The 23,367-nt window shown below is 40.6% G+C and overlaps 5 protein-coding genes across 8 annotated transcripts; 3 read left to right on the top strand and 2 right to left on the bottom strand.

The window, feature by feature from the left end:
- The first annotated feature begins 242 nt into the window (after positions 1-242).
- On the top strand, positions 243-4,041 carry LOC105186229 (TBC domain-containing protein kinase-like protein). 2 transcript variants are annotated; one of them, XM_025300609.1, is made up of 12 exons: positions 243-705; positions 787-1,036; positions 1,117-1,345; positions 1,421-1,695; positions 1,792-1,938; positions 2,048-2,330; positions 2,398-2,575; positions 2,631-2,837; positions 2,896-3,170; positions 3,225-3,352; positions 3,568-3,730; positions 3,802-4,041. In XM_025300609.1, the coding sequence occupies exons 1-12, from the start codon at positions 501-503 to the stop codon at positions 3,907-3,909; spliced, it is 2,448 nt and encodes an 815-aa protein (XP_025156394.1). In that variant the 5' UTR covers positions 243-500; the 3' UTR covers positions 3,910-4,041. The 2 variants fall into 2 exon arrangements, with proteins under 2 accessions (XP_025156394.1, XP_019698396.1); XM_019842837.2 differs by having other exon boundaries at positions 244-705; positions 2,911-3,170.
- A 60-nt stretch (positions 4,042-4,101) lies between these two features.
- Positions 4,102-8,775, top strand: LOC105186255 (protein broad-minded). Of its 2 annotated transcripts, XM_019842836.2 has the most exons (8): positions 4,102-5,926; positions 6,123-6,460; positions 6,540-6,733; positions 6,809-7,231; positions 7,324-7,643; positions 8,021-8,198; positions 8,275-8,490; positions 8,579-8,775. In XM_019842836.2, exons 1-8 carry the CDS (start codon positions 4,248-4,250, stop codon positions 8,696-8,698), a joined length of 3,468 nt encoding a protein of 1,155 aa, XP_019698395.1. In that variant the 5' UTR covers positions 4,102-4,247; the 3' UTR covers positions 8,699-8,775. The 2 variants fall into 2 exon arrangements, with proteins under 2 accessions (XP_019698395.1, XP_025156393.1); XM_025300608.1 differs by having other exon boundaries at positions 8,275-8,775.
- An 18-nt stretch (positions 8,776-8,793) lies between these two features.
- Positions 8,794-13,168, bottom strand: AIF (Apoptosis inducing factor). The gene is made up of 12 exons (XM_011146286.3): positions 12,633-13,168; positions 11,820-12,091; positions 11,696-11,732; positions 11,427-11,593; positions 11,223-11,353; positions 10,868-11,043; positions 10,597-10,788; positions 10,326-10,516; positions 9,986-10,238; positions 9,742-9,902; positions 9,421-9,651; positions 8,794-9,313 (listed from the first exon to the last, which is right to left on the bottom strand). Exons 1-12 carry the CDS (start codon positions 12,715-12,717, stop codon positions 9,242-9,244), a joined length of 1,968 nt encoding a protein of 655 aa, XP_011144588.1. The 5' UTR covers positions 12,718-13,168; the 3' UTR covers positions 8,794-9,241.
- A 61-nt stretch (positions 13,169-13,229) lies between these two features.
- Positions 13,230-22,677, top strand: LOC105186231 (uncharacterized). 2 transcript variants are annotated; one of them, XM_011146289.3, is made up of 6 exons: positions 13,230-13,342; positions 13,446-13,671; positions 16,085-16,271; positions 19,098-19,276; positions 20,250-20,396; positions 21,973-22,677. In XM_011146289.3, exons 4-6 carry the CDS (start codon positions 19,147-19,149, stop codon positions 22,101-22,103), a joined length of 408 nt encoding a protein of 135 aa, XP_011144591.1. In that variant the 5' UTR covers positions 13,230-13,342; positions 13,446-13,671; positions 16,085-16,271; positions 19,098-19,146; the 3' UTR covers positions 22,104-22,677. The 2 variants fall into 2 exon arrangements, with proteins under 2 accessions (XP_011144591.1, XP_025156396.1); XM_025300611.1 differs by lacking the exons at positions 13,230-13,342; positions 13,446-13,671; positions 16,085-16,271 and having other exon boundaries at positions 19,042-19,276.
- On the bottom strand, positions 16,923-17,676 carry LOC112589020 (defensin-1-like). Its single transcript, XM_025300673.1, has 3 exons — positions 17,588-17,676; positions 17,288-17,491; positions 16,923-17,201 (listed from the first exon to the last, which is right to left on the bottom strand). Exons 1-3 carry the CDS (start codon positions 17,674-17,676, stop codon positions 17,159-17,161), a joined length of 336 nt encoding a protein of 111 aa, XP_025156458.1. The 3' UTR covers positions 16,923-17,158.
- Positions 22,678-23,367: the final 690 nt, after the last annotated feature.

Below are 23,367 nucleotides of genomic sequence, written 5' to 3'. Positions count from 1 at the left end.
GGTGCAATAAGTTAAAGTGAGACAAATATAGGTTTTCTCACTCTAGCTTATTGCACCAGTTCAGCAGTGCAGCTACAAAGAACAGACCAATAATGACACAACGAATTTTGTTACTATACTATGATGAGTGCGGTCCGGCGACCGCTACAGATGCTTTGAAGCGTTTCTCTTTCTCGTTCTATTTCTCGGATGCAAACGAAGAAAGAGAGAGAGAGAGAGAAATAAAAACGCTTCGAAGCATTTATAGCGATTGATGGACCGCACCCGATATCACAATATCCATTGGTGTCGGTACTGTGTGATATATATTACAATTAAGCTTTCATGTTATTTTATTGATTGAGTGACAGCTGTAAATGATGGGCAAAGTAGGCGGATTTCTTTCTCTCTTCGTCAAATATGCAAATGGATCAGCAATAATTATAAATAATGCTAATTCTGACTTAGAACAGTGGAACCGGCACGTATAATTGGAGAATTTTATAAATAATTTCTTAAATATGTGCCCGGCACTTTTGGAAAACGAGGAACGATGCTTGGGAGGTATGACCTTTTTTGCGCAAAGTCACCCAGTGGAAGTATGCGGCAGCAACGGTCTACCACTCACTCCAAATTCTATAACAATTTATGGAAAATCACAATTTTTGAAGACCATTTACCATCCGCATCTTTCTCCTTATCTCGATATAATTAGAAGTAAGCACGGTAAGTCACTGTCAAACACACAAACATAAATTAGTAAATTCATTTATACGTTGTATAATCCAAATCTACATATATTTTTAGAGAGAATAGTAGTTGTTGCAGAGTATAGTGGAGATCCATTAAACACTAAACAAGACTTCAGTACAGAAGAGATTGTCAAGATATCCTTTCAATGTCTCTTAGGATTACAGCATATGAACAAACTTGATTTAGTACACAGGCATCTGAGTCCAGATAATATTTTGATTAAGAACAATGGCGATGTACAACTATACAATTTTGGACTATATTATATGACAGATGGAGGAAAGAATGTGTCTTTCCCAATTGGGTATCTTCAAGTATTCCTTTTCTCTAATAATTTGAATGAATTTACTTAACAAAATATTATATGAAATGTTTTCTTATCAGTTCTCCAAAATATACAGCACCAGAAGTATTTTTGAATCCTAATTCAAGTGGTGTCAAAGTTGATTCCTGGTCTCTGGGGCTGATCATAGCGGAGCAGTTGTTGGGACAATCTATTTGGCCTGGTGTAAAATTATCCCAATGCTTGAGAAAGGTTATGAGCTTAATATTATGCGACACTAGCATATTCGAACGTCTTGCCAGAGAAAACAATTGTTTTCACGCCTATGAGGTATAAATTTATTTATATATTTGTTATTATTTTTTTTGTATCCTGATATTATGTGTCTCTCTTTGTATCATGCAGAAGCTATCACAGGAGTTGAAAGAATTTGTAGATTCATGTCTACAAATTCATCCTACTAAACGTAAAACTCCAGAAGAATTATTAGAATTGCCATTATTTGCTGAACATTTAACAAGAAATGCTCAAGAGAAGGAAGAGAATCTTTATAAAAATGTAATAGTTAGGAAAATGGACGAATTATATTATCTGTGGCAGTTGGCTGGCGGGGACATTACGATAGATCTAAAGAAACAGGGTCTCGTCAGATCGAGTCCGCCTGTTTTATCTATTCCCAAGTAAGTTTCACAAATATATTTCTGTGAATGTAACGATTGTAGAAACAAGCCATATTCAATGGGGTCATATAGATTGAAATTTTTTTTATATTTTAGCTTGGTCATACTGCTGGGCCAAATGTTTGGCCAGAGAGATACCGCCAGTTTGCTTGATGTAAGGGTCATAAAGGTTCCTATAGAGACTCTTCGTCAACGTTTGGCTCACATTCCGTACATAGCAAATTATCCTTGGTTGACAAATCAGTGAGTAAAGTTACTTTGTTATATCATATAGATATGAAATGATTGCAAAGATATTATTCATACGTACACATGAAAACAGTCATTTTCTTTATAATATTTCACATTGTAGAATGCGAGTTCAGGCACAGGAAGATTTGACGGACGCCGCGTCTCAGTTGCCGTTAATTATACGGGAGCGCGACACAGAGTATCAGTTTTATCGGCTAGTCTTGTATGATAGACTCTTACAAGTATATCCGCTCACTCAAGATGCGATTATCGAGGAGGCTCACAAAGATATACCGCCACCAGTACGGGGTGCTGTATGGGCGGCTTTGCTCGGTATTACTGGCGACATACAGAAGCGTTACGACATGATTGACAAGGAAACGCCCACACACACCGATCGACAGGTATGACCGGTGTGCGCGGAGCGCGATAGCTCGACATGGTAAATGCATCTCGCCAATGATTTGTCAGATAGAGGTGGATATACCGAGGTGTCATCAATACAGCGAGCTACTATCATCCGGCGCCGGGCATGAACGACTGCAACGATTACTGAAAGCGTGGGTCAGGAACAATCCTCACTACGTTTACTGGCAAGGACTCGATTCGCTGACGGCGCCCTTTCTTTATCTGAATTTTAACAACGAAGGTAAGATCGTTCATTCAAGTATGCGATTATGTCTTAATCGTGTATATCGTTGCAGCTCGAGCATTCGGATGTTTATCTGCCTTTATACCGAAGTATCTGCACAAATTCTTCTTGAAAGACAATTCGGCGGTGATACAGGAGTATTTGGGAAAATTCTCTCAGATCATAGCGTTCCACGATCCTCAATTGGCCAATCACCTGAAGTCCATTAACTTTGTTCCAGAACTATTCGCCATACCGTGGTTTTTGACGATGTTTTCACGTGAGTCTCGCTAGTAAATACTTTTAGCATACGTCATGTTTATCACCGCTGAGAGAAGCTATTCGTATTTTAGATGTGTTTCCGCTGCATAAGATATTACATCTGTGGGATAAATTATTGCTAGGAAACTCGTCGTTTCCTCTCTTAGTTGGATTGGCGATACTGAAGCAACTGCGAGACTCTCTGTTGATGTCGGGTTTCAACGAGTGTATCCTCCTGTTCTCCGATTTGCCCGAGATCGATATAGAGTTATGCGTTAAAGATTCTATGATGATGTATCAAAACACACCAGCTAGTATTACATATAGAAAGCACCAGTATAACACGACAAAGGTACAAAATTTGTTTTGTTACATCTGATGCATTTCTGTACCAATCGATTCGCAGGATGCAAATTGGACCGAGCCTGAGGCGGGAACTGAGAAAATGCCGCGGATCAGCGTGGACGATTTCCTAAATCTCCACAACAACTCGCCAAGCAAAGTAATAGTGGTCGACGTGCGTAGCAATATACAGTAAGTATCCGGACGTAAACATTTGTACAGATATAAAAGAAACTATTCTTAATAAATTATACTAATTTAGAAATTATTTATGAATTGAGTATAATTTATAAATTATATCTAATTTAACTATAATTCAGTACCTAAATACCTAACGACAAACTTTATAAAATATAAAGATATAAAAATTGATTTCTAAATTAATGAAATCTCTCTGTTCTCAATAGGTTCGAAAGAGGCGCTATTCTTAGCAGTATTAATATCCCGTTTACGAGTGTACAACTCTCCCAGACTCACGTCGACACGCTCGGACCGCACGCGAAACCTCTGACAGATAACAAGAACAGTGTCGTCGTGATCATCGGGCCGCACGATCAAAATAACGCGTTGGTACGTATTCGTATCGAGGAGAGATCAGAAATCGCAAAGAAGAGATCTTTTCTGACATGTTCATCCGACAGTTCGCAGATTTCCTAGTGAAATGCGGTGTCGTGGGAGTCTGTTCTCTGCAAGGCGGTATCAACGCCTTACGTTCCAAGGCTCCGAACATCATAGTACCTGCGCGTTAATCAAGATCACACTTAATAATGACATTATTGTACATAATACTCAGACGATGAAGTACAATTGATATTACTTGTGATCTATAAAATTTGTAGAGCAGGCTGTACAATTTTTGTGATAAAAGGATTTATCGGATACACGTGTGTGACTTGATTATCCTACGAGGACATATTCGTCGAGAATCCACACTTTATATATCCTGCGTGCGCTGTAAAATATCCCTCCCCGTTGCCATGGTAACAAGTGTCAAAACTGTGAAAGCTTTACCACGTGCCGCCGTAGCACGTTGCTTGTAGTTATTCTTAGAGAATATTATCTTCTATCTAATTAATAATTAATAATTATGGAAAAAGGTGTACCGCCGGATCTGCGCAAGTGGCTGAGGAAATGTCTGAGGAAGGAGTTCGGGAAAACTATACAAAACGCTATAGACCAGGAGCAAGATAGTAGCGAGATCGCTCGCAAGCTCACATATTCCAGGGACATGGCCAATCTGCTGAATTCCATGAAAATGGCGATCACCGAGCAGTACATAGTTGTGAAACCGTCGTCCCCGGCGTCGCGTTCACAGTCGTTGCTCTCGTTCACGAGTGATTTGACGACGGACGACTGGGCCGCTTCTCCGCAGGGAGAGGACGGAGAACGATATAACTACGTCATAGACAAGATCAGTCGCGACAAGCCGGTCCACGTGAGATTGTCCGGCTATGAGATCTTGCTGAAGATCGATTTGTCGAATGTGAACAACAGTTCTCAATGGGACGTTTTGCAGAAGACATTGTTGGACGGTCTCACGGACGATAGCAGAGCCATATTCGAGGCCAGCATGCAAGTGCACGCCAAGTTGCTGAGTTGCGTGCATGTACACAGTATCTACGGCAATCTACTGAACGCCTTCAATGCGCAGTACCATTCGCAAAAAGTGCGCGAGACCCTACCGACTCTCATCTCCGGAATCAACTTCAAGTTCTTCCTGCACGAGAAACTGTTCTGCATAATGCACCTGATAATCCGTTACCAGGAAGAGCTGTTGAAGAGCGTTCGACACATCGACAAGACCACGGAGGACATCGTGGAGCAATTTGTGATATTTCTCAGTACACATAGCTTCGGCAACACGCTGCAGCCCAAGACCTTAAACATGCTCAACATCATCTCGGTGTTGGAGCCGCGAGCCAAGTGGAGCAAGAGATGGCTGCACGGTCTGTCCACCAGGAGGACGTTCGTCGCCGCTTTGGCCAGGTCACCGACGTTCCTGCAGAACGTCGTGGAGTGCGTGTCCAACGGCCTGCGGGCGACACCCTGTTCCTTGACCGCCTCCATCGTGGACGAAGGCAATGAACTATGTATTCCTGGAAATACGATTGAGACCGTCACCTACCTGCACTGCTTAGTCCTCGTGTCGCAACTCTGCAGCTACGAGGTGGGCAGAGCGTTGCTGACGGGCGGTTCGTTGAAGGCGTCATTCGAGATCGCTGATTTCTCGACCGAGCTGTCCAACTCGCTGAACAAATTGGCAGCTGAGGCGCCGAGCGGGGTGTACGACACTTGTCGCCACGCTCTGCAAAGCGTACTGAACGTGTCGGAAGTGTTGTACAACATGGAATTTTATCACGCTGCGCTGTGCCACTTGGTATCTCTCCCGGAGAACGATATAAAAATATGGCCGCACACGTTGGACGTGATCTCCCACATGGTGGATACCGCGGACGGTCCTGCGTTTTTGACTACCGACTGTAAGGAGCATTCTTCAAAGTCCAATGAGGACGCACCGTCGAAATGCCCGGTCGCGATTTTCATGCTGTACGTGACGAATTTGCTAAAACGACCGTTTTCCATAATGGATATGGAATGCATCCTCGGCTCGTTCGGCCTGATGGAGAAACTGTTCGATGTATACGACGTGTACGAGGCCGCGCAGGTACAGATAGAGACGCAGTTTTATCCAGCCGTCACTAATTTCTACAAGAAGATGAGCAAGCACGGCGTCGAGAATGAGAATAAGATTCAGCAGCTCGATAGGTAGTAACCGAGGACTCGAATTTCAACGCAAGTTTCAACTAGGATAATGACCTCTAATTATTTAATAAACAATTAATTCATACAAAACGTTTTTTATCTGATCTTTAGGTAAAATGAATTTGTATGAAACATATGTAACACATATGTAATATGTAATACAAAATTACTGAATATAAATTTTTAAATCACCTTTCAGCGCCATCAAAAAGGTTCTGCTGAAGATGGTATCGATACCGCTTGGTTTGCAAGCGCTCGTCAACGAGAAACTCGTGTTCGAGGAATTGATTCGCGGATTGATCGTCCCGCTGAGAGCGTCCTGGAGTTCCACCGATATAGTCAGCTTCATCTCGTCCGCCGGTTACTTCGATCTGGGCTGCACTGTGCTCGCAGATCTCGCGCCGCACGTCCTGTCGACTCTGTTGTCGCAAACCTGCGCGAACGCGGAGGATCCCGCGCACTTCTATGATCCTTGGGACCGAGAAAATACCAAGAAGTTTCTGCATATACTCACGTTGTTCTCCCTTAATTTAAATTGTAAATAACACACAAGCGACTCTTGCACCGTTTTATTGTACTTGTCTTTCCCGAGTAAATGATTCGTACTGCGGGGTAGGTTTCGCGGCATTCATGACGAACGACGAGTCGGATAACGACGAGGAGAAGGATTATCCTTCGAACCTGTCGGAATTACTGCAGACCGCAGTGAATGAGAACTCGAGTTACCACCATTTGGGTCTGCTGTCATTAAGCACGGTCATTTGGAACTTGGATGTCTTCGTCTACCTAGTGAACTCGTTGAACTTTCAGGTAACGCGACAAATGCACTGCGCATTGAAAAAATGTAATTATAATTACGCACGATAACAGCTGTACGATTTGTAGGAAGCTTTGTTAAATATTCAGAAGGAAAGCACGATTATTATTGAAGCTCGCGAGGAACAAGCTGACGAGGACGTCGATTACGAGCGGTCTATGATAGACTGTGACGACGGTGATGGTGATAATTATAAGACAGAATCCACGAAGGAATATGTAATCGACGATTCCAGCTTGCTGCGGCATGATATCTTGGTGAAATCCTACTATATGACTCCCAAGAAAAAGGAATACACATTGCCATTGGAGGATTATCAGCTGTTCTCAGAATTCCCACCACCCAAGATATACGAGGACACGGCAGATGCTTATATGGAATACGATTCGGAACTGAACGACATGCTGCAAGAAGAGAGACCCGGGCTGTTGGACATCGGTTGGGTGTCGCAAGTTCGAGCAGCTCACAAAGCGTCGCGGTCTCCAATGAAGGTGATTTCACTGAACGAATTACAATTATGGCGCAAATATTATCCAATAGCGATGGATCGAATCTATACGCAGGGCAATGGTCTTTACCTTAGAACTCTGTGGTAACGAATTTACTGAACCAAATGCACAAAGCCATCCCGACCGCAGAGTGGGTGGAGCAGTTTGTGTGGCAAGAGAATATAACGTACGACGCGGACTACTGGGTCCCAGAAGACGCGCACGCGATCAACGTCGCTCTAAATTACGCGGAGCAACGGCAGATCTTGAAGAACAATGACGATACCCAGCAGAAGTTGAAGCAGTTTATTCATTCCGCCTACATGTTCATACAGTACAACAAACCGAGCAAGTTCGAGGGCTTCGACTGGCTCTTAGCGACAGTATTTATTATCTGCGACGGAGATCTGGATAAGTATGTTAAACTTTGATAATTATTCGAATTAATTTCCCGCCAGAGAGAAAGAGAGTTTAAGCCTCAGCTGATCAGTCGGCGAATCAGTCGCTCGACGGTGTCTTTGTTTCAATCAATATTATCACTTCGTGATCGAAAGGCACGGTAGTAATCCGCCACATAATCACCAAGACGATAAAATTGATCGAGCAAGGTTATTGCATTGCCATCGACATCGATTAACTCGAGCTAATCATGTATCATCATCGGCATCGGGTCTCAGGTTGAAAACTTGTTTTTCATTTAGTCATTACTCAGAGTAACGACCCTCAACTACTCAGTCTCATCATTGACCTCTTTCGCCAGATGATACGATCATTAGCGGTAATTGATTGCAGATGCAAGACTTTCATCACGCAATTGATTCAATTCCCATCGACTATGCTTCTCTGGCCGAAGTTGGGTCGTGTTATGGACGAGAGGAATAACGAAAACACCAGCTCGCAATTTACTTTCATGCAAGTTTTAGAGGCCATGGTCAATATCGAGCTTCCAAATATCAAGTACGGATTGAAGGTGATCGATTTTTATTGTACGAAGATAATTTTAAATCTAAAAATAGAATTTAATGTTTCGCCTTAAACGCGATAAGGATATATGCGGCATCGACTGCTGGATGATATTTAACAGAATGATATCGCAATGTTTCTGGGGAATTCTCTCGTGGAGCGAGATAGTTCATTTCATCGCAATTTGCATTTTATATCCGCCCGATTACATGGTGTACTACTGCGTATCGCTTTTGCAATTCTGCGACGAATTTCTGCTGGAAGATTTAACAAGCGGAAAAATGTGGCCAGAGAACATGGTAGGGCTGCATGTGCATATAAATTCGGTGAAATTAGTATTGCTAAGTGTATCGTCAGAGGTAATTCGCCAAATATATTTTCGCACAGGCATTGGACGAGTACCGTTGTCACAATTACATTTCGTATATGGATAATTTAGGTCAGCGATACAGAAACAAAGTTTTACCGGCGATGACCAAAAACATAAATTCAGAAGATGAATTATAAAACACTGGACTACCTCGGTTCATATTTGAAAAACTGGGATATATGATAAGAAAAACGCGTAGCGTTTGTGTAAATAAAAATAATGTAAACTCTGGTAATGTAAAATGTTTTATAGAATACTTATACACCAAAGTGCGTACGTATGTGCGCATGTGTGTACAATTATACGTTAACAAAACAATTAATTTCTACAATAAGTAGTAATTGACTGTTGCGTGATAATTAATAAAATCGTTTTTCCTTTATTTCCTATAAATGCTCTCAGTTAGCATACTAACTATAATAAACGTACATACACATCGCATATTCCTATGAAAGTTTCGTGTACACAAACTGTATTTAGAAATCAATATGTATAATACACAAAGTAGCTCTAGCGCCCATATACAATTCGCGTATCTGCACAGCATAGTGTCATACTAGTTGTTACTTGCGGGTTTTCCATCATCAACAATACCTCGAACAAGAAAGTCAAATACTTTTTTACGCAAAAGTACAATAATTTCGGAGTATTGTCCTTCACTTTTGTCGTCGGCCAAAGAATTAATCGTCATGAATAGTAAATACTTTCGCTACTTCGTTCAGATCATCATACTTTGTGCCTTTTGCAAGAACCTAAAGTGATACGAAATAAAAATCAGGTTAAATTAAATTATGTGAAAAACAGAGAAACCGATTGATATATCTTAATATCTTAGCACAAACATCTACAATCATCTCACCTGTCTGGCAACTCGCATTCGGTTGAAGATATTCCACAACACTATTCCTACTACAATATCGTCCTGGAGGTAGAAAACAACGCCTTTGCTGAAGTCTTCCTTGGGTGCTTTTACTGATTTTGCATCATCTTCATTTATTTCTTTCTTTTCTGAACCCGTACGATCCGTGTTCTTCACGATTTCCGATGATTCTTCTGATTTTACATTAGATTGCTGCTTTTCAGGATTCGACTTTTATTTTTTGGAAGAAAAAAAATAATATGATATAAGTAATTTTAAACGTACTATATACTTTTATTGTATCGTGGGAAGTTCGCTTACTTTGTCAGGATTGCCAGCCGACTCCGAATTTTTTTCTTTCGCGCTTGGTTTTGCGAAGACTGCAACAGTTGGCAGGGACGAGTCTATAATACCTACTGCTTCGTATCCCACATCAGGTCCCAAGTCGGACCAAAACATCGCTTGATGCAGATATGGTTTACCTATGACAACAAAATTCAAGTGTCCCTTTATACTTTATTCTCTTGCAGTTAAACATTTCGGAGATATTCATAAATTCAATTACCTGCACCGGTCATATTTTCGCCTGCTAATCTTCCAGAGACAACGGCATGATCATGATGTTCGACCCTTCGCCTGCCAAGAATAACATCATAGAAACATGCTGCATCACCAGCAACCCAAATATTGCTTCTTGCCTCTAACTCAGCATTAACGAGGAATCCTCCTATTTTAGAATCCGTCTCTAAACGGGAAGTTTTCGCCAGATCTGTATTTGGTTCCGCACCTACTGCTACTATCACTCGATCAACATCCATCTTAACAATGAAACAAAACAAAACAAAACAAAGTCCATTAGTCGCAAAAAAGTACACGAAATCTTTTAAAATCACATGTTAACATACAGTTTCACCACCAGTGAGAACGAGAGACAATCGATCGTCTTTATATCTAAAATCTTCAACTTCTTTGCTAGGTACAATTTTAACACCTTCGGCTTCAGCCTTTTTCGTGGTCCACTCGCTTAAGTATTCCGGTAATACTTGAGCCATTATAAATTTTTCTCTGAAGATCTGATAAATGTTTTTAGATTTATCTGTTAAAAACAAATTTTATATTAATAAAATAATTTTTCAAACATTATTTCGCCAATAAATAAATCAGAACGAAACGTACAATTCTTAGCAAGCACACAGGCGAGTTCGGAGCCCAGAAATCCGCCACCGATGATAGCGATATTCTTACATTTGAGGTCGGATATACTTTCCTCTAGATCAAGAAAATCTTCCTTTGTTCTGTATGTTGTGATCTTATCTTTCACACTGTCCTGAGTGGATTCAAATACCGGAAGATTTTTTGGCGATGAACCTGTAGATGCAATTCCATATAAAAAAGATCAAATTCTATATTTGTAAAATCTTACTTTTATATGTTCAATGAAACTCACCAGTTGCTAAGAGACACTTATCATATTTTATTTCATAACCATCTTCGAGAATCACCGTTTTATTTATAGCGTCGATTTTCGTTACTTTCCAACCTGTGGCTACAGCAACTCCACCTTTCTCAGATTTCATGAGATTATCAATGGTCAAATAGAACTCACGTGGTTCATAGAATATGCTACGACATAAATGTACAGAAAAATGTTATGTATATGTAAAACTATCATTATTGTATTAATAATATTGTATAATTAATATTTTTTGGATGATGTAATTATTTAGTAGCCTGTCAGAGAGAAGAAAGTGCATTACTGGTGAATCAGCTGTCCGGAATATGTTAGATTTATTAAACTTTACCTCCTCTGAGTTCCATTCCACTGGTTAAAACGTAATTGCTGTGTTGTATCTTTGTCTGTACTGTACCAAAGTTCTTTGGATAATGGCGGTCTCATATATGGAAAGTCCTCTTCCTCTGTTATTACTAGAACCTGGCAAAGAAAATTTTTATTTGTGCTGTATATATAAGGAAATCAGTTTCAATATATTATACTATTGACATACTGTAGCTTTGGGATCCCTAGATTTAATTGACCTAAATGCTGAAAATGCAGCTGTTCCACCACCTATTAATAGATAAGGTACTTCTTGGGGTATCAATTTCGATTCTGCTGGAGTTTTCACTTTCTGTCTAAATCTTCTAGGCTTCCTTTTTTCCTTCTTTTTAGAAACTACAAATGATACAAATAGCATATTTGATATGAACTTTAGTATCCTATCAAAATAATTTTTGTTTTAATGATATTTACTTATAAGCTTATTTTTTAACTCACCTGCTCCATTATCTTTTGACCCAAATGTTGAGAATAGCTGTTAAATATTTCCAAAATCAATTAGAAATATAAAGAACAAATTGGTGTGATTGGTACTGTTAAGTATAGAATTATCAATACACACCGTGTATCCAGCAACTCCGGTTACAACCAAGGCAGCCAGCAAGTGCCAATACTGAAATTGATATTTTTTGCCACCTCCATCACCCGATTGCTTTTGCTCTTGATTACAATTCGGAGGACAAGACCCATTACGTAATTCACAAGCAGGAACCTCTTTTTGTGGCTTGGAATATTTAGATTCAGGCACACATTCTTCAGGTTTGATAGTGGTGCCTCGTGACTTTTTATTGCTCACATCGCTACTGTAATGTAACTTGCTAATATTTACAATCCCTGCAAACATTTTTATTTAGCTATTAAAAGAACATTAATCAAAAAAGATGTTATCAAGGGGAAATCTTTATTGATCAAAGGCAATTATCAATGATAATGCAAAAAAGAAAAAATAAGATGAGACATACTATATACGACAATCACAACTGATCACCAAAAAATATAAAGCGTAAGACAAAAAAAGTGCAAAAGAGCGATTTATCCTAAAACATGATACAATTTTCTCTCTTGCGTTACATCATGTGCTTGCTGCCTACTTCAGAGCAAACAAGCCGCGTGGAAACTTTTACTGTAAACACAGTTCCGACTGCCCGGAAGCTGCGATTAATACGGTCGCGCAAATGCGCCGTAGACGGTGCGAAATCAACGACACAAGAAGCATAAGTCGAACAGAGTCTCTTTACTACCGAGAAAAAACCGGTCATAAAATAGGCGGGAAACGAGACGAGCTCTCCCGAGAAGTCTCGTGACCATCGCAGATCCTAAGACAGTGCGAAATGCGTGCGAAGCAGATCGCGGCTGCGAAAACGTCGATACGTACCCACGTAATTAACCGGCTGATATAAACGAGTCATATGCATCAGCCTGGACGATAATCGGCCGATGACTCTACCACAGACGATCATTTTCACCGGGTCCACGTCGTCCGTCCGTTTCACTCAATATGGTGGCGCGCCTTCCCTCAGCTGCTGCCGTTACTAGTGTATACCTGCTGGCTACTGCTGCTGCTCTCGGCCTCGACCGGAAGAACGAACTCGACGATGCACAACATGGGACACTCCATCACACGGGACACCTATTCTACTACTTGCTTGTTCGTCCGTTTGTCTGTTTTCCTTCCTCTCTTGGCTGCTCTCTATCGTGCGTACCCTCGCATCGGGTCGACCGTCCTGTCGGCTCCGACCACCAAGACCTACCGAGAGCTAGCCACGTGATTAAGGCAACAATGTCAAACGAATGGACATAGAGAGTATATAAATTTTACAAAAGCCCTTCGCACCCCGCCGAATTTGCGAGTGCCTTCGTTTACCCGGGCATGTATGCACGAATCTAACCACACAGAGCACCACGCGCCGAAACCGCACGGGACGAATCGGACTGGCTGAGCGTGGCTAACTTCAGACGAGTTCGGTCCGCCGGTCAATTGATAATAGCGCCATGAGAATCGATGAAATATGACGCACGAAAGAGGAAACGAATGGATTACGTTTTCATTGAGGTTAACAGAATCTTTGGAATCTGCAATATCAGGTTTATATTTTTTTAATTTTTCTTACATAACTTCTCTTATTACCGGCGTAACGCCATCATGTGGCCATCATTTATCCGCGATAATGAAAGCGATTTTTACTAGACACTGTTAGATGGCGCCAGCTACCACCTTTCACGTCCATCTTCCCGAAAGCGTCATCTGGTCGATTGGTTCTTTCGCTTTGCAGCCATGGAACGGATAAGATACGAAAATGGCGCCATTAGCTTGCAGAGAAACGTCTTCCAAATTCTCCTATAGATTTCTCACTTGTATTCGGCAACAGGCTCGCTTATAAAGAAGAGCTTAAGTCTGATCTGACATGCATGAGGTATGTAGCAGTAACGATATCAAAGAAAGAATGATCTAAAGATGGTATTAATCGGTATTAGGTCGTTATGTGGCGTCTTTTCTTGAGCGTTACCGTTGAAAATAATAGACGGTAAAATGGTTCTCAGATATATGCGCTGAACATTAAGAAAATAACAACTTAATTCGCAGATATTAGTACATACGTACGCATATCGGTATCGATCAAGTAGAAAATTTGTTACTCGTTCCCCACCTCCCCCTTCTCCTTCTAACCTACCTAAACATATATGTAATTCAATTTTTGAGCTTGTGCCGCGTCTATCTTGAATTTATTTCTGACGTTTTGTGAACATTCCAATTCATTTCTTCAAGGAGAGAAACGTCCAGAAATCCAGAATAGTTTTTCGATGTTTTCCTCTCGGAAGGAGTGAACTGGAATGTTCACGAAACGTCACAAACAAATCCGAGATGGATGCAGCACACACATACACACACACCCACACACTTAAAGCCCGAAAATCAAATAAAATATTTCTTTACATCGCAAAAACCTAAAAATATCAAATTTAAACATATATATCAAATGCTATCATTGAATTAAAAAAAATTCATTATAAATATAATACTGTTCTTCTATAATATATTTCTTTGCATCGGTTTCATTAGATTAGATTCAATTATCATTAGGTTCAATTAGACTAGATTTTATCAATGAACTTGTTTCCAAATTGTGTGAACTCCAATTTACGTGACTTCCGGTCATTGTGTCGGATCGAATAAGCGAGTGTGAACTCGACGATTCTGCAACGATTAGACCCAACACTTTTAAAGAGACATTTTTCAAACATAACACATATATTTAACAAATGTTTTTTTTTCACAGCATTGTGAATATTATTATTATGAAATATGATTGTGTTTATCGGAATGATATCCGCGCGAGCTGTTCGCGATATCGATATTTAACGTTTGATTGTATATAATCATGTACGGGAAAACGCTTTAGCAAAAAAGAGCAAACATTTCTATTAACGTTGACTCCTCGCCATTATTGTTAATACGCATGTACTCCTCTCACGGTTATCATTCGATCGATTGAGTTTAATTTAGTCGAGTCTCGCCTCGGTTTCCGAGCACGATAACTATAGAGCATCAATATTTAATAGTCGATACTTAGTTTTTAATCACACGTGTAAATAAATACATGCAAATATTACGATATTGATGGGGAAAGATGCAACACAGTGGGGATTTCCCGGCGATAGGTTATGTATGTATGAATCTCGTATTAATATAGTTGCGCAAATATAATTACTGCAGCTCTCTCTCTCTTTCTCTCTCTCTCTCTCTCTCTCTCTCTCTCTCTCTCTCTGTCTCTCTGTCTCTCTCTCTTTTTCTGTGCCTCTTTTCCTCTCTTTTCTGTTCTTTCGCGCGAGTAATCTCGCGTAAGCATACTTCTCTCTCGATTTCTTCTCCGTAATCAGATATTTAAACACGAATAACGACACAAGTTCAAACATCGGACGAATAAACATTATTATACTACTGATAACGTTACATGCGCAAATATGCACATGCGAATGGCGCGCGAACTTTTATTCGCGAAACGTGCGAAACACTCTTCGTGTTAATTCATGCACAAAATCACATTTAAGATTATTATAAACCGCACCATTGTGCAGGCGACACGATAATCGATTTAATTAATATATAAAATATGAACTATTCGATCTGATAACTGTTCGACAATAGTATAACTTTTGAAACTTAATCAACACTCAACCGCTCGTCCTTCGTGTCAGAATGAAAATTTGCATGTTCCTATTCTTAACTCTAGTTGCCATCGTCCATTGGAAATGCCTCGAATAGCACAAGATGTTCTCGGATTACCCTGGACGTATTCAGGGACCACCTGGAACATTCTCCAGACACTTTCGACACGTTCAGAATGTTTTTGGAAATGTTTTTGCCTCGTACTCTATTTGAGATGGTAACTCGGAAATCCGATCGCCAGGATCTAACACAGCCTCGCGATCCATCATCGACAAACACGTGGTATACTCAACGAAAGCGCCTGTACTCAGCTCGGTACACATACCGAGTCGAGTACGGTATGTTTTCGTTGAACATAGCACGGCGAACAGGGGGGATGCATTATGGAGTCGTTCGAAAAAGGTTTCCACATCGAAACGATCCTGTTTTTCGTCGGCTGTCCTATTACTGGCGTTCGGATAGCATCTGAAACGACCGGAAAGTTTCTAACACTTCACCAGACGACCGGACGAAGTCGATCCCAATCGAGAGAGAATATTTTTCACGTCTCGCGCGGAAATACGCGCGAGATCGCTTTGCGATCGGAAGAGATTGTTATCGTCTGTCTTATCCGCCGCCTGTTCCTCTCGCCTGATCTCTGTCTAACTATTTGTTTGCAGGTGACAACACACGGAAGTCATCTAAGTTACTTCTCGACAGAAACGTTCATCTCCGTGCACGTGGGGCCACTTGCGACGTCCTCGGTGCTTTTAAGCACTGGACCACTCCGCTTGCGTCGCGGCGCTGCATAGCTCGAGAAAGGTCCGGAGGCAGCCGCAACAGCCAATATGTCTGCGTGTGCTGCAAGTGAGTCGCCGAGCTCGAATAATTACTTTTTCGTAACCGCCGTTGCATCGACGTGATTTATAAGTGACTTGCGACACGTGGAAAACGATCCTCGGTTTATTCTCATCGCCGACTGGTGTGACATATTAAGTTCTTATGGAATTTTATGTGCGGTTATTTCAGGAGACGCACGTGTGTGTCTTAATAACTTGTACATGCATAATCAGTTTACATTTTTTTTTATTACATATTTTTTATTACATATTACACATTTTTTGTTTACATTACATTTTTATCGCATATGCCTGGATATTCGGTAAAAAAGTTATCTTTCGCGATTCTCAGCGAATCATTGATCACCTGTATGATTCAGAAGTTGGAAACCAATTCAGGGATTAATTTGTTGCTGTCGAAGAAACATGGATTTTGCATTTTGTTAGCACTTTTCACCGGCGCATATATAATTCTTTTATCCTCCTCTCTCTCCACCTATACATTCGCCTGCAATAAATACTTAGGTATTTACATGAAAATCAATATTACGTTTGTATATCTTTTACATTTTTACAACTTACATACCTTTGTTTTCTCTTCGAAAGCAAATATGTACTATTATGTAACACAATAATACATTCATCATATTATTGTATATATATATATATATAATCGCTGAATCGCAGAAGTCGCTGCGCGTGTTGTTTTAAATTGTGGTTTAACCAATACCGATTTAAACTGGTTTAAACATGTGTGAATTTTACGAAGAAACAACATTGCTTTTTTTTCTATTTCGAGACGTGACATGAAACGCGTAAGGAGAGAGGGAGGAGATTTCGAAATGATAGTAGACTTCCAATATCGGAACAAATGTATTGGTCGATCCCTATTGCAAACACACGCTCGAGGAAAATTCACCAATTCAACTTCTTCCGGATTAGATCCGATATCGTTCTCCTGAAAGTAACAGTTGCATTATTAAGACGCGAGATCTGGAATGATACCACGTTTGACGCGAAGAAGATCGTTTCACCATCGCTCACCTGTCGCATATGCAAATGGCGATGTGATTCGAATCGATGCAATGACCGCCGGCTTTTCCCATTGATAAGCAATTTGCGCTGCAAGCGCTATCGCTGAACTCGCAAGTGAGCCTACGATATCTTCCGGCACGTTCTTCCAATGAGCTATGTAAGAGCTTCAAGAGTTTGTATCCGTCTTCTAAAATTCCGCTTTTTATTCGTAAACTAATATTAAGATCAATGGCCGTATCTTATATGCGCAAATTAATTTACTAAGTAATTTAATACCGCTCACTGTACTACGTTATTTTGCCGTACTACGTTACGGTATGCACAAATGCTCCAGCTGGCGCTGCCACGACAGCAGTCACGACAACGACCAGAGAAGCGGTGAAAACATAAGGCCTCATGATCACGAAACTCTTCGAGACTCAATTAAAACAACTAATTATTCTCTCGTTACTTACTCAATCTTATATTGTAAGTGTGAGAAGACCTTAACCTCTTCACCTACGATATCGTGTGAGATTCGAGGAATTCGGGCCAAACATAAAAACTATGAGTGAGGGCTCTGTACGTTTATCGGTACAAACACAACAAACACGAGTCAGGCTCGTAGTACGTAGATCGGGCCAAACGTAAACAACACGAGTCAGGCTCGTGGTTCAATTGTCGCCGATGCCTTTCCATCTCAGTTACGTGTTATTCTTGATTCATATTCGCATGTTCAAATATATTTCCTTAAAAATATTAGAGAAAAACGCTATAATGTCCAGGTAATAAATCATTTTTGTTCATTTTTGTTCACTAATAAATCGTTCGTAATTGTTTCCCAGACATCTTACAAAATTAAACCAGTTATACCTCACACATTATGCATATAGATGTATGCGATTGGCACAAGTTCGAGCACATGGCCAAACAGCTAAATGGCTCGACGCGTAACTGACCTTGCTGTTGATTGTGGCACGTGCCATCGGAATTTAAATCGTAGTACAAGGAGTCAAGATCGAAATTCACCTTCGAGCTTGATTATCTAAAGATACGATTTTGAAGATGAGACAATGAAGTCACGTCTGATCGCTAATGTATAGCGAATCCGTGTTATAATCGCAGAAATCGATACTCGACTTCGAGTGGGAGACGTGACGGTTTGTACGCGTTGACTGGCGTGCTGCAGCGTCAAAGTGAATTTAGTCGGTCAAGATCTGTTATACGACTTAATCTGATCGAAATTACGTATGCAGCAACGCGGGAGAAGAACGAGAGTTACGTAATTCAATTTACTGAAAACGAAAAGAATTAAAGCGTCGATAATGAAATGTGCTACGCGTAGTGCGATCGATCGCGATACAATATCCGGTGCTTTGTTTTGCGACGATATGAGAATTTACCCGTTTCACTATCCCACCCGCTAGAACAACAATTACGGCAACGACAGCGTTCGCCGGCAGCGCGTATTTGTTTTAATAGATAGCATAAATATTTTTCTCATCTGCATACCACGCGATTTATTGCTGACGATATTTACGTATTCAAAATGTGCGCGCGAGTATAACAGAAGTTATAACTAAAATTCCACTATATATCGTTAATGTTTTCTTTTTCTTTTCTACAACGCGAGGATTTGTAAATAAATTTACAAATCTCTACAATCTGAAAAACGATTTCTATTATTAAGAGTAAAAGTATAGAATTGAACGTTGCTATATTCGTATTCAATTTTCCGATGATTATTGAGAATTAACAATTAGAAGTTAAGAATTTATGCGCGAATTTGAATTTGAAATACCTGAATATATGAGAACTTAAACAATGCCGAATATTTTAGGGACTTCAACAGAGAGCCCCGTTTGACTGTTTCTGCAAGTTAATAGATAATGCAGATGGCGAAACTGCAGCGTTCAAATCGAGAAGTTATCAGACAGCCAAGCCAGCTTCTATTGTCGCACAAAAAAAATCGACCGAAGGGTGGTTGTAACACGCCAGAACGCACCGAGTGTATCGAAGGTAATAGTTCTTCGATTTTCAATAATTACAATTTCTCGGGAAAACGTTGCTGATAAACCATGAATATGCATACATTTTTTTTCTCTTTCTTTTTCATCACAATTAATCTTTCTAATGTTGATAAATAATTTAGAATAAAAAATCGGTTCATTATATACTCGTAATTGTTAAGTTTTTCTGCTTAAACCGTTTTAATGTAACTCTGAAAATTAATGTTCTCTTATCATCAATTTCGCATTGTTTAAAGCAAAAAATTATTAATATATCTAAAAAGAGAATGATGGAACTTTACGTCAATTTTGACGAATATGAATTTTGATAAATGTTCACTCGTGAATATATGATAAAACATTTCTAGAATGATCGCTTAAATGTCATATATAATTAACTTAGCACTAGAAGCGAAATACGCAAGTTTTTTTCCAATTCATCGAGCAATGATGCTCTAATTCGCGTATTCACTTTTAATTATGGTACGTAAACAGAATAATGGCGACAGTATTTAAATTAAAACAGCACGTAAAGTGTTCGCGAGTTGTCTTGAAAAAAAAAGGTTATATTAACAATACGGTACACACTCTTAAACGTGATAGCGACATCACCATCAAATATCATGACGGACGGCCAGAGGGAATGGGAAACGGGGGGAAGGGGGAGGAGATAACCGGCATACCACAAATGACACATCGAAATTGCGACTTCTGACGATCAAGCGACATCGAGCGTAAAATTTTCATGACAAATATTTGATTTCCCGTTTAACGCTGAATTTCATGTCACTGGTGTTGTCGTACCACGTAACGAATAATAGACAATTTCCGACGACGTGTAACGTTGCAATCATAACGATCGGAAAATCAGACGGTGAGAGACCTGGGATACAGTTCGATTACATATAGTTGACGATATTATCTAATTTATATCTTTAAACAATAACACGTTGATACGATGCTCTTCGACATCGCTGTTACAGATATGCAGTTACCATGTTGGGAAACGTCAAAATATGTGATCTACTCCGTCACGAAAGAGCTCGGAAAGAGCAATGTCTCGACAAACAGTCGCGGATGTAAAGAAAAAGAACGAACGGAAAGCGGCTTAATAATCGTTCGTCTACATGGTGAGTAGTTGTTTTTTTCATCATTTATACCTTCAAATCTTCTAATTCGTCAACGAGTCTGCGCGTGTGTCCGAACGGTGAATCTCAGGATAAGAAGAGTGCAGCTGGCAGTATTTATTAGCTGATAATAAGTTTTGCGTTTATCAGAGATCGTCGATTTTAATTAAGACGTACCACAGACACGTATACCCCATAGATCTCGATGGGGAGGGGAGAAAAGCGTGGTCGACAGAGAAAGAAAATAGACGGCGGAATGGACGGGGCAAAGTGGAAGGGGGAGAGAGGGGTAAGGGAAAGCGGTGGGAGTTGATAGAAAGAAAAGTGGGAAAATGCGACCGGGAAACCAATATGCTTTGTGCTTCGGCGTGCAATTAAACGGCCGAGGGAGTTTACCGGCGATATTTTTCGACCAGCGATTATTAGGATTTTTCTCCCTCGTCCCCTGGGGCGTAACCGGATGATTCTGCGGTCTGGAGGGTCCTCGAGAAACAAATGCGGCGGCGGTGGCGGCGACGGCGGCGGCCACCGCGTGTACGCGCACTCTCTTTCTCTCCGCGCAGGCTTTCGCGCGCGCGGCTTTCATTAAAAATCGGACTCATCATTCATATCCTCTTCGTCTTCTTCCCCTTCGTATCTCTCTACGCGTCTTTGTCCCCCTTTGGCACTTCTCGTTTCTGACGGGCCCGCTGTCCACTCGTTGAAAATGATTTCCTGCGTACGAGCGTTTGCCATTCAACCGCTATTTAGACGGAGAATACCACTTGCAGCGCATGTGCGCTCATACATTGGTAAGCTCGCGATAAAATTTTACCACGACACGAATCGCGAATATCTAATTTGTCGTTCGAAATTTCTGGACTTTTCCGAGACCGCTTTTCCCGCGGGCTCATCGCCGTGATGAGCGCGTACAGACGACTCTTCGGCCGCTTTAATAACAATTATAACAATAATAGGCTTTATTAAGACCTTTTTGTCGCTCTAGTAACCGATTATTATATATATTTTTTTTTAATTCATTAAATTAATTCATATTCGTACTCCGTAGGAATAATTGCAATCTCAAATAAAGTTAACGATTCATCGCGAGATAACCGAGCTGAAAATACATTGTGTAATGATACATGCAAGAATATAATTTACAGAACACATTTCGAGTAATATGCAAAATGCACTCGTTCCAAATTATATATCTATTATCACCTATTATACATCGTGCGTGCAACGCGATGTATGGGTGTGTTATTTACAATTATGCGTTTACATTTCAAATAATATCGCGTACATATCAATCACAGGAAAACACTGCAGCGAGAAAGAAGCGAACCGGGAGGTAGAATAAAATCTATTTTCCGGTCAACGTTAATTGTAACGATAATCGCTTGATGTATTCCGCATTAATATTCAATATCACTTTTCACTTCCGTTGTACGTGTATGCATTTTTTCTTTTTTTATTTCTTCATGAAAAATAGAATATTCGCCAAAAAATATCATCAATATGCGCTATGTACTAAATATATTGGACGGTAAAAAAATATTGGTAAATTTACCTCGACTGATTTTAATTTGCTTTCTAGAATTTTTAATCTCGGAGAAACACGCGCAAGTTCCGAATTTGGGAATGCGGCGGCAATCTGAAAGGTTCGACCTGGACTGGTCGCACCGCACATCCCGATACAAAACAAATCCAGTAAAACGTTTCAATTAAACAAACAAATTAAACTGTTCACTTTCCGAAAATTTATCGTATTAGGAATCGATATTACACCCAGTGATCGTTTGTTTGACCATTTAACTGATAGTACAACGGAAATTAATATTACCGTTGTTCCCATCTATGTGCATCGATCTGATAAACAAAATGTACATAGTAAGCGATCGCGATCTCGCGTCGCGAGACGCAATAAATATGAGAAACGCGAGTGTGTATGTGTATGTACGTATAAATGTATATATGTACGATTTGTGACGTCATGAAATATACGACTCATAGTAGCGAAGCAAAACACACGGAAACGTTTCTCGCGTTAATGAGATAATGCCGCATTCGTTCACAATGAAATTATAAATCATGGCAATGTTTACAAATTAAGCGTTATGGACCAGGAGAGGCGCGTGACGCGACACGAGCGAGCGATTATCTCGTAAAAGTCATTGCGACAGGCTCATGCCGTTTTCGAGGACGCGCGTGTCCTCCAAAGAGTGCGATCAAGTCGATTTCGAAAGACGGTCTCGATCCTTCGATTCAACTGCTCGGTAGCGCGTAGTATTCGAAGCCACGATCGAAAGAGGAAAAGGGAGAGAGGGAGAGAGAGAGAGAGAGAGAGAGAGAGAGAGAGAGAGAGAGAGAGAGAGAGAGAGAGAGAGAGAGAGAGAGAGAGAGAGCTTTGTATGACGTAGTAAACGTGATTACACCTGTCACTTTGCGAAGACGCGTGGCGGTACGATTGCGAGAGAACCCTCGACGGCCGTCGCTGCTGTTGCGGGAGAGAAAAGAGACTGCACGGACAAAAGAGACGTCCGATTCCCCCGGTCGTCGTCATTAACCGCAACCTTCGACGTGCTCTCGCACTTTCTACATGGCCATCAAATCGCCATCGTAATATTTTCGATTACGACGACGGTTAGTAGGCCGTCGGTTACATCCACTCGGCGTGATTTACATTCCCCTCGTTACGATCAGTTTATTCGTGCCGTACAAAACATTCCGATTTCATTTCGTTCTCGTCCAGCTCCAATTCCATTTCCGGGATCGACAAACGAAGAGAGTCGCGTAATCTTATAAATATATTTCCGCGAATTAATTGAGGTGGGCTCACGCGGGACGGCATATGTGGCGGAACATCGATCGCGTTTGACACGCGAGACGTTTCTTGCTAAAATAACACGTTCAATCAAAAGGCAGGTTTGTATCAGGTCTTCGCGCAGCCACTTACTTCCGCATCTGTGGTCGACTTTTATTTAGTCTGCTT

The sequence above is a fragment of the Harpegnathos saltator genome, unplaced genomic scaffold (genome assembly GCF_003227715.2).
Source record: "Harpegnathos saltator strain DR-91 unplaced genomic scaffold, Hsal_v8.6 scaffold38, whole genome shotgun sequence".
NCBI classification, from domain to species: domain Eukaryota; kingdom Metazoa; phylum Arthropoda; class Insecta; order Hymenoptera; family Formicidae; genus Harpegnathos; species Harpegnathos saltator.
This window is presented reverse-complemented; position numbering and strand designations above follow the sequence as displayed.

Coding starts and splice junctions, on each gene's coding strand:
- LOC112589020 (XM_025300673.1), bottom strand. CDS start 17,676: ATGAGGCCTTATGTTTTCACCGCTTCTCTGGTCGTTGTCGTGACTGCT. Junction 17,492..17,587: donor GCATTTGTGCATACCGTAAC/GTAGTACGGCAA, acceptor TCTTAATATTAG/TTTACGAATAAAAAGCGGAA. Junction 17,202..17,287: donor GCCATTTGCATATGCGACAG/GTGAGCGATGGT, acceptor TGTTACTTTCAG/GAGAACGATATCGGATCTAA.
- LOC105186255 (XM_025300608.1), top strand. CDS start 4,248: ATGGAAAAAGGTGTACCGCCGGATCTGCGCAAGTGGCTGAGGAAATGT. Junction 5,927..6,122: donor AAGATTCAGCAGCTCGATAG/GTAGTAACCGAG, acceptor ATCACCTTTCAG/CGCCATCAAAAAGGTTCTGC. Junction 6,461..6,539: donor GTTCTCCCTTAATTTAAATT/GTAAATAACACA, acceptor ACTGCGGGGTAG/GTTTCGCGGCATTCATGACG.
- AIF (XM_011146286.3), bottom strand. CDS start 12,717: ATGATCGTCTGTGGTAGAGTCATCGGCCGATTATCGTCCAGGCTGATG. Junction 11,354..11,426: donor CTAGGGATCCCAAAGCTACA/GTATGTCAATAG, acceptor TTTCTTTGCCAG/GTTCTAGTAATAACAGAGGA. Junction 10,517..10,596: donor CTGTGTGCTTGCTAAGAATT/GTACGTTTCGTT, acceptor TGTTTTTAACAG/ATAAATCTAAAAACATTTAT.
- LOC105186229 (XM_025300609.1), top strand. CDS start 501: ATGTGCCCGGCACTTTTGGAAAACGAGGAACGATGCTTGGGAGGTATG. Junction 1,696..1,791: donor CCTGTTTTATCTATTCCCAA/GTAAGTTTCACA, acceptor TTTATATTTTAG/CTTGGTCATACTGCTGGGCC. Junction 2,838..2,895: donor GTTTTTGACGATGTTTTCAC/GTGAGTCTCGCT, acceptor CGCTGAGAGAAG/CTATTCGTATTTTAGATGTG.
- LOC105186231 (XM_011146289.3), top strand. CDS start 19,147: ATGCAGATGGCGAAACTGCAGCGTTCAAATCGAGAAGTTATCAGACAG. Junction 19,277..20,249: donor ACGCACCGAGTGTATCGAAG/GTAATAGTTCTT, acceptor TCGCTGTTACAG/ATATGCAGTTACCATGTTGG. Junction 20,397..21,972: donor AATAATCGTTCGTCTACATG/GTGAGTAGTTGT, acceptor TTTGCTTTCTAG/AATTTTTAATCTCGGAGAAA.